At 41.0% G+C, this 9005-nt stretch overlaps 1 protein-coding gene across 1 annotated transcript; it reads left to right on the top strand.

Moving 5' to 3' along the window:
- Positions 1-2299: 2299 nt before the first annotated feature.
- MEOX1 (mesenchyme homeobox 1) lies at positions 2300-8395 on the top strand. Its single transcript, XM_005494347.2, has 3 exons — positions 2300-3008; positions 5708-5880; positions 7099-8395. The coding sequence occupies exons 1-3, from the start codon at positions 2582-2584 to the stop codon at positions 7219-7221; spliced, it is 723 nt and encodes a 240-aa protein (XP_005494404.2). The 5' UTR covers positions 2300-2581; the 3' UTR covers positions 7222-8395.
- Positions 8396-9005: the final 610 nt, after the last annotated feature.

Raw genomic sequence — 9005 nt, 5'->3', positions numbered from 1 at the left:
AAGAAGACATCTCCTGTTCCCACATCTGGTTTTAAAAATGGGACCAGACTCCTGGTGCTGAAGTGATTTCAGCAGTTCAGGGAACCTCCTCTCCTCCCAGGCACCAGGGACAGGAGAACAGGACACAGCCTTAAGTTGTGAGGTCTAGGCTGGGCAGGAGGATAAATTTCTTCCCAGAAAGAAGACATGTCCTGTTCTCACATCTGGTGTTAAAAACAGACCAGACTCCCAATACTAAAAGTGATTTCAGCATTTGTTATAATAAACAGAAAGGCCTAAAGCAAGGGGCCTGAGGAGCGATCCTGTTGAGGATGCTGCAGGTTTTCAGCAGTGATGTCCCCAGTGTTCCAGATGGAGTGGCGCAGGTGCCCTGGGTCAGATGCCCCTTTTTATCCTGTTTTTTGTCCCTTTGGATTGGTTTACTTTTGGATCCTTCATGCAAATCCAGTTTTAGGTTCTTGATTGGCCCTTACAGTTCTGTCCGGGCTGGCTCGTTTCCCTTGGGGAGTAGTGCACTTTACTTAGGTGTAATTTCTTATAACTACCCTTTTCACTCCTTTTACAACATAACAACCAAACTAACAGTACATGCCTAACAATTATCAACTATTTTACAACAGTTTCTAACCTATTTTTAGCATCTGGAGTTGCAGGAATAACAGCGAGAGCTCAAGGGAGACAATGACCCAAGTGGGCTTGAGACTAAGGGATAATTCTCCTTTCTTCTATCCCTGCAAGGATGAATGTTTGCTAATTAGAGAGATCTCTTTGTAGACTGAAGGCAGGACTGAAAAACTGATTTAGTCTGAATTAATGCAAACCATGAGTAACCCATGTAAGTGAACACATACACACACACAGAGAAAATATAAATTAAATATTCTACATTGGCAAAACTTTCTGGACTCTGACTTAGATCCTGCCAATGCCTGAAACATTTGCAGCATTCACAAATTCATCATAACCTGACCTTTCAAAAAAGAACAGTCTGGGGTCTTCCTCCCGCCTGTGAGTATGAAATGCTTTTAAATGTTTACTATTAAATGCAACAGATTTAATATTTAGGCAAGTTCTTCCTAGAGAATGAATAGGCTATCAGATATTGAGTATTTTGAATGAAAATTTAGATTCCTGTGATAGAAAGGAATTTGATGTTCTTCTTCAGAAGGATTTAAACTAAAATAATTTGATTTCCTGGAAAAGGCCAAGTTCTAAAAACCAACAGATACAACAGGATAAACACATTGCCCACCCCACCCAGATTCCATGAAATTTCACAATTCTGAACTACACAAAAACCAAAATAACTAGAGTATCACTTCAGCTCTTGTGGAAAATGAAGACCTCATGTCTGTTAAATCTCTGTGCCCCTGTGCTCACAAAACCCAGCAGCAGTGGTGGGAGAAGGGAAAGAGGCACAGACAACATGGAGCAAGGCCTGGAGAAGTATTTGAAATGTTTATAAGCAGTTTCTGGAGACATGGGACACAGGAATATCTAAATTGTCATTAAAAATATGGAGAATAACCTGGGAGGAGCTGCAGTAACGCTGGCATAGGGTTTGGAGCATTCTCACTTCTAGGAAAAAGGGGTTGAGAACAGATTCCCTGTTAATGTCTTTTCAGCTGGGATGGCTCTGGGGTCTAAAAAAATCTGCTTTCTGTTAGGAAAAACTATAAAATGTTCAACAAAAGATGAAAAACATGCCTTTCATTGGCATAAAATCAGGAGATTTCCTTGCAGGAGGGTGTATTGAAAATTCCCTAGAAAGTAGAATACAGAAAGAATAACTGCCACTGGCAGCAAACTTCAACCCTCAGCAAATACATGTGTTACAAATCTAACAAAACAAACACCACTCAAAGCCTTGCATGTGTGTACAAGCCAGGTTTAATAATTTTTCTTAACCTTAGGATTGGGCCTAAAATTATATATAATTACTGAAGGCCTTTCTTGCTTCTGTTTCCCACTTTAGTTCTTGAGATTTGTTGTCTATTGAATCCTGGTTTAGGGCTTTTTTTAAACCCAAGACTGAGAATTTTGTTAACAGTGCAATAAAAATAACTTCATAGTGTTACAAGGAAACATTAAAGACTTTTTTTGTGTGTGCGCTGCTCTTTGCCTTAAAAAAAAAATACAGACATTGTTTCTTTAAAAGGCTCCATCTGCAAATCCCATTAGATGTGCATATAAGGTTTCAGATGATTAATAGCTGCCTGCTTTGCTTTGGTTGGAGGGGCTGAGGGTATGTGTGTTAACCCCTCCTTCCCTCACTCACATTTCACTTCACAAACTTGTCACTGTCTCCCCAGCCCAGTGTTTAAAAAGTGTTTCTCTCATGCCCAGCACCTCACAAGGAAGCAGCTCATGGCAATCCCTGCCTAAATCTGCTTGGCAATGAAGACCTTGAGAACCGTAGCTCCTAAAGCAGCAAACCTGCAGCAGCATCACCGGCAAACCGCTGCTTAGGGAGGAGATTTCTGTAACATCTGGAAGAGTTTCCCCTCTGCTCCTGTGGTGCTTTTGGAGGCTGAGCTGTCAGCAGGCAGGAGCCCTGAGGTGTGGGCAGGGCTGGGAGCAGATGGATCCCAGCAGCAGCAGCTGCATGAGCAGCCCACAGCCTCCCCCCCTGCTCTGGGGCTGCGTGAGGAGCTCCCAGCCCGAGCTGAGCTCGGCCCCAGGGCTCAGCCACTACCCAGCAGCGCCCTTCTCCTTCCAGCAAAAAGCTGATTTTGCTGCGTACCCTGATTTCTCAGCCTCCTGCCTGGTGCCAGCTGCCCACAGCTTCGCCCAGGAGCAGCACCCCTCGTTCCAGCACCCTGAGTGGCACCTGGCAGCACCTGAGGCCACCAGAGGAGCAAACCCAGGGCTGGCCTTGGCTTCTGGAGAGTCAGAGGGCAGCAGCGCCAGCCTGGTGAGCGTGGCTGCGGATGAGGATGATGAGGCACCGGCAAATCCTACAAGTGACTCTGAGAAAAAGCCATCCAGAAGGAAAAAGGAAAGCTCAGGTAGGTGATGTGAAATCAGGGTGGTGGGACAGTGCAGCTTGAGGTGCTTGATTGGCCCTTACAGTTCTGTCCAGGCTGGCTCATTTAGCTTGGGGAGTGGTGCGCTTAACTTAGGTGTAATTTCTTATAACCACCCTTTTCACTTCTTTTACAACATAACAACCAAACTAACAGTACATGCCTAACAATTATCAACTATTTTACAACACTTTCTAACCTATTTTTAACATCTGGGAGTGCAGGATAACAGCGAGAGCTCTGTGAGGAGATCAGGGCCCGAGCAGTTTGAGAGCAGGAATTCCGAGCAGAAATGAGAACACCTGGTGAGACTGGGACTTAAGAAAGCAAGCTGCTGAGCAGAACATTTCATAATATTGACTGGGGAAACTTTAGACAGCAACAGGACTGTCTAAACTGGTCTAACATGACTAACTAACCGTCTTATTCTTTTTCTGGTCTTTGTATTTTATTTTACTCCTGCAGATCTTGGGAGCTGAGCTATTTTACTCACCAGCACAATTTGCTGGAACTGAGCAGGAGTCACATGGCGTGTACACACACAGAACTCCACCAGGATGTGGAGTTAGATTTTTACATTCACACCTGCCATTTGTGTGAGCAAAAGAATGGCAGAGAGCAAAGATCCCTCACCTGAGCTGCCTGTGGTAGTAGGGAATGTCATACTAGGGATTTGACATCTCAGTTTGTGGTAAAAAATACAGGAGGCAAAGTCTTCCTTTAAATATAAATTCTGTTTGGGCTCGCTAAATGTTAAATATTTTAACCTCAGAACAGGAGGTTCTAAAAGTTTGCCCATCAGGACAATGTCCAGCAGTGCAGAAAAAGTTCATGGTTTTCATGGTGTCACCCTAGCTAGCAAAGCATATTCTATAGTGTAAAAATCAATAATTTCATAGTTATACAAACTCTAAGTTGCTGATATCTCATATCCAAGTCATTGAAATGTGCATAAAATAGTTTTTTCTTAGGAGGTTGTTAAAATTTAAGATACTTCTATTCATTAAAATACCATAATATTCACTTTCAAGCTGCAGTGTGCTTTTTCCCACAGCCCTGCTACCAAGTGGAGAATATTTTCCAGCAGCCTCATTTCACAGGCAGAGAATGCAGGGATAAAAATATTAATTAATTGATTTCTAGGTTTTGCAGACATTTCTAGAATTTAAGTTCATTTATACTGAAAAAGCATATTTAGGCAAAATTTTCCCAAATACAAAGAAGTTTAAATAAAATAATACTTTAAAAGGTGAACAACGCTTTCATTTAAACATCAGCTAGTCATAGGTAAACAGCAGATTTCAGCTTCCTCCCATTGCAGGGATATCTTTATCCTTAAAGAGACTGATTCCAAAGCACATCTCCCTGTTGAAATAGAAGAAAAAAGTTCCTTTATTCTCTCTTGCTAGCACTCTTCACACTTTCTTTTCATCCTTGCTGCTGTCCCCTCTTCCTTTCAGGGAGCTGTAAGCAATGACATCCCTGAGAGCTTCCACCTTCCACTGACCCCTGCAGCAAGGGGAGAGACAGCTGCTAAATTCAACCCAGCACTGAAGTTTGTTGGGATCCTGGAAGGAGACACACTCAAACACATTTTATTTTATTTTATTTTATTTTATTTTATTTTATTTTATTTTCCTTTCCTGAATTTCCTTTCCTTTCCTGAATTTCCTTTCCTGAATTTCCTTTCCTTTCCTGAGTTTCCTTTCCTGAATTTCCTGAATTTCCTTTTCTGAATTTCCTGAATTTCATTTCCTGAATTTCCTTTCCTTTCCTTTCCTTGAATTTCCTTTCCTGAATTTCCTTGAACTTCCCTTCCTCTCCTTTCTTCTTTTTCAGCTGGCAGTACAGTAGGAAAACCTGCCCAAGATGATTTGTCCTTTCACACATTTGCCATTTCTCACATTCTGTTGTCAAAACTGAAGCAGCTGGGCCACATTTCCACCTCTGGAACCTCCCAGAACCTCAATCCACGGATAAGGATTATTTCTCTTGACAATACCCTGTGGCACGCAGTGTGGATGAGAAGTTCCAAGCTACATGCCCTACTATCCAAATATCCATTTTAAATTATTCCTAGTGTGAAAAATGCCCCTGGGAAAGGGCTGTAATGAGCTCCCAGGTACTTTGAATTTGCTATATTTTGTTTTCTCTCTCTGTTCAGAGGTTATGTGATCACCACAAGCTGTCCCACCTCTGTCATCTCAAAACCAAGGCTGGCAGCACCACTCAGTTATGCTGAGCATAAAGAAACTTCCTAAAATTTTCACTGAGCACTTCAAGGAGTTTTTTAGATCTCTGTCACTGCACATGTTCACTCACACCAGCATAACCCCAAATCACAGCAGTGTGCTTGCCTCTTAGAGAACCAGAACTGTGAAAAATGCCCCTTGGAAAGGGAGTCATTCCCACAGGGCTGTGAGGAGCTCCCAGGTACTTTCAATTTGCTATATTTTGTTTTCTCTCTCTGCTCAGAGGTTATGTGATCACCACAAGCTGTCCCACCTCTGTCCTCTCAAAATCAACCAGCACCACTCAGTCATGCTGAGCTCAAGGGGACATAAAAAAAAAATCTTAAATCTTCCACTGGGCACTTCAAGGGGTGTTTTAGATCTCTGCCACTGCAAATGTTCACCCACACCAGCCTAACCCCAAATCACAGCAGTGTGCTTGCCTCCTAGAGACCCAGATCTCCAGCAATAAGGCAGAAAGCAGCAGCAGATCACGGAAGGAAAGGACAGCTTTCACCAAGGAGCAGCTGAGGGAGCTGGAAGCTGAATTTGCCCACCACAACTACTTGACAAGGCTCAGGAGATACGAGATAGCTGTGAACCTGGATCTCACCGAAAGACAAGTAACTAACCCCAAACCCTCCCCAGCTCCTCCTTCCTCCCCCACAACTTCTCCCTAATGCTAAAAATCAGATTATGTCACTCAGGGTCTGCTTTTGCAATGGCACAGAGGTATTTTAAAACTAAGCCTCCACATTCTTTCAAACACCTTTTTTGTGGTGGTGTTCTCAGGGGTCCCAGGATGAGGGAAGGGATGAGAATCTTGACTCCATGTTTCAGAAGGCTGATTTATTATTTTAGGATATATATTATAACAAAAGAAAATGATATATTAAAACTATACTAAAAGAATAGAAGAAAGGATTTCATCAGAAGGCTAGCAAGGAAAAGAATGGAATGATGATAAAATCTTGTGGCTGCTCACAGCCTCGACACAGGTGGCTGTCATTGGTCATCAACTAAAAACAATTTCACATGCTGGGTAAACAATTCTCCAAATCCCATTCCAAAGCAGCAAAACATGGGGAAGCTGAAGCTTCTCAGCTTTCCAGGAGAAAAGATCCTAATGAAAGGATTTTTCATAAAATATGTCTGTGACACCTTCATTACATATTTCTGTAAGTAGTTAATATTTTAATTATGTTTCTCTCAGCAAAAGATAGCCCTGGTAATAACGGGTCTCTGCTGAGTTCTTGTTTACCACCAATTATTGGTGCATATTGATATATCAAGGTTTACATGTGGAATATGGATATCACCTTAGACTTTGACTAACAGGAAATAATTAGAATGAATGTTTGATATGTGCATTCCTCCTGGGTCAGGTGGTATTTTCAGGTGGATTTTTTTACCTTTTTATAAGGAAAGACAATTTATACAGAGTTTTGTAGGGAGGTATTTCTGTTCTCTCATTGTCATCTCAGTCCAGGTTTCCTTATCAAGCCTAAGTGGGCAGCAGAAGAACTGTGTAATTATGTGAGGCAAATTAAAATTCCTGCAGCATTACATTGGATGGCCTAGATGTTAAAAATACATGAGAGGCACTGTGCCTTATTTGTGCCAGATTCTAGCAAAGCACTTGTACTACCTTTGAGGGTTTCAGAGGAACATCTGTGTGGAGCATTTTAGAAATAATTGTTGCAGTCTGTATTAGAGAGATGGATTAGTCAAACTCTGTTCACCTTTTCTTCTGGAATTCCACGAATCATCTCTCTACACACATATGCTTTATACAGCTCGGGTTGAGGGCAACAAGTAATTATTTTCTCTTTATCACCCAGGTCAAAGTATGGTTTCAGAACAGAAGAATGAAGTGGAAACGTGTTAAAGGTGGGCAAGCAGTGCCCTCACACGAACATGACACGGAGGATGTGGACTCTGCTGCCTCCCCCAGCTCTGAGTAATCCCTGCAGCAATGGGAGACGAGTTTGGAGAAAATCATTGGTTGGAATGTGGGTGCAAACTGCTTAAAATCAGCTACGCAGTGAGGTTACAGAGGCAATTAAAGAGCACAAGGGGAAAAAAAGCCAGAGGACAGCATGGTTTTGATTTTTGTCTCTCAAATTGTCTTGCTACCACAGATGTGTCTACAGAAAAAAAAAAACAGCAACAAACACTGAATATAAAACAGGAATAATGTTGTAGAGACTCTCAAACATCCAGAAAATGCAGATTTTTAGTCAGAATATGCAGCTCTGTCCTCATCCAGGCTTCCCCTGGTCACACCTGCTCAGTCTGCATTTGGACTTGACAATGCACATTTTCCCTGTGCCCTACTCGGAGAGAAATAAATTCTTTGATAGTCACTGATTTTTCTTGCAAAATGAGTTGGACACCTGTATGAATAGACAATAAGATCACAAAATAAAATGTGAGACTAAAATTAGATTTACACAGAAATCTGCTCACCAGTTTCAGAAGAGAGTCCAAGAAGGTCAGTGCCTTGTTGATGGCAGCAATTTGCAGTGGGAGATTTCTTCCACACTTACTGTAAATCCTGAAATTAAATTCCTAGATCTTAGTTTCAAGTATTTTTTCAAAGCAGTCTTTACCAAATGTCCCAGCAGGCACAGCAGGGATTGAACTCTCAACACAACAGCTAAAATATCCCCATTGTGGTTTTAAGTTTTCCAATAAACTGCCACAGCACCACCAGAAGATTTAAGAACACTTAAGAACATTCCCACTTTAAATTATCCCCACTTTCAACCAAAATTTATGGTGTATCAAATTATGATGATTTAGAAAAGCATAAAGCCTGCTCCCATTTCTTACATCCTTTTGTTTCATCTCTAATGCCATATTTTAAGCAGAATTTTACACTAGTGTACCACATTATGACCCTTGAGAATACTGAAACTTTGGTTTAAATATTTCAAAGGTAACCATTATTTGCAGCTCCAGCCTTTCACCTTACTCTGATGCTGTTGTGGTTGCATGTGAACTGTAGATATAGTGGGTACAAATTTGTATATCTGGATTATATGTTTATAAAGCTGTTAGTGGTAATTCCACTTGTAAAAGACCTCAAAATTGATAAATATCGTTTTTTAAAAAAACAAGGATGCTGTATTCTTTTCAAACAGCTGCTTACTGTATGTACTAAGAAAAAACGTACATTACATTCCTTCTCAACATTTCCAATCTCTGATGGACGAAAAAAATCAACAATTTAGAGCAAATATTTGTGCAAAACCAATTAAAAATAGTAATTATTTTAAAAAATAAATTATTTAAAGTGAAAGTAACTTGAGCAGTTTGAGCAGCACTGAGGAAGTTAATTAGGTTGGTGTCTGGTTTCCCATACTGCACTTACTTTTATTATTTCCCATATTTGCTCTTATTCACTTTATCAAAAAACAGCAGTTACATAAAACAAAATGCCAACATTCCTCTGCCCCTGAAAAAAAAAATAAACTAAGAAAAGAGCATCAGGGATATCTCACATAGGGCCTCATGTAAATTCTGTGGATAAAATAACGCTATATAATCAGTTATAGCATTTAGGGCTATGCATGTTCTCTCTCTGGGCTAGACCTACCCCTAAACCAGGACACCCTGTGTCTTCATATCTTTGTGATAATGAAAAATTACCCTCAAACATCTTCCTTGTAGCAGGTATTTAAATGGAAGGTGGTTCAGACAGGGATTTATGGTCAGATCCCAGTTTCTACAGCACTGAGAAGGG

The sequence above is a fragment of the Zonotrichia albicollis genome, chromosome 23, assembly GCF_047830755.1.
Source record: "Zonotrichia albicollis isolate bZonAlb1 chromosome 23, bZonAlb1.hap1, whole genome shotgun sequence".
NCBI classification, from domain to species: Eukaryota; Metazoa; Chordata; class Aves; order Passeriformes; family Passerellidae; genus Zonotrichia; species Zonotrichia albicollis.
This window is presented reverse-complemented; position numbering and strand designations above follow the sequence as displayed.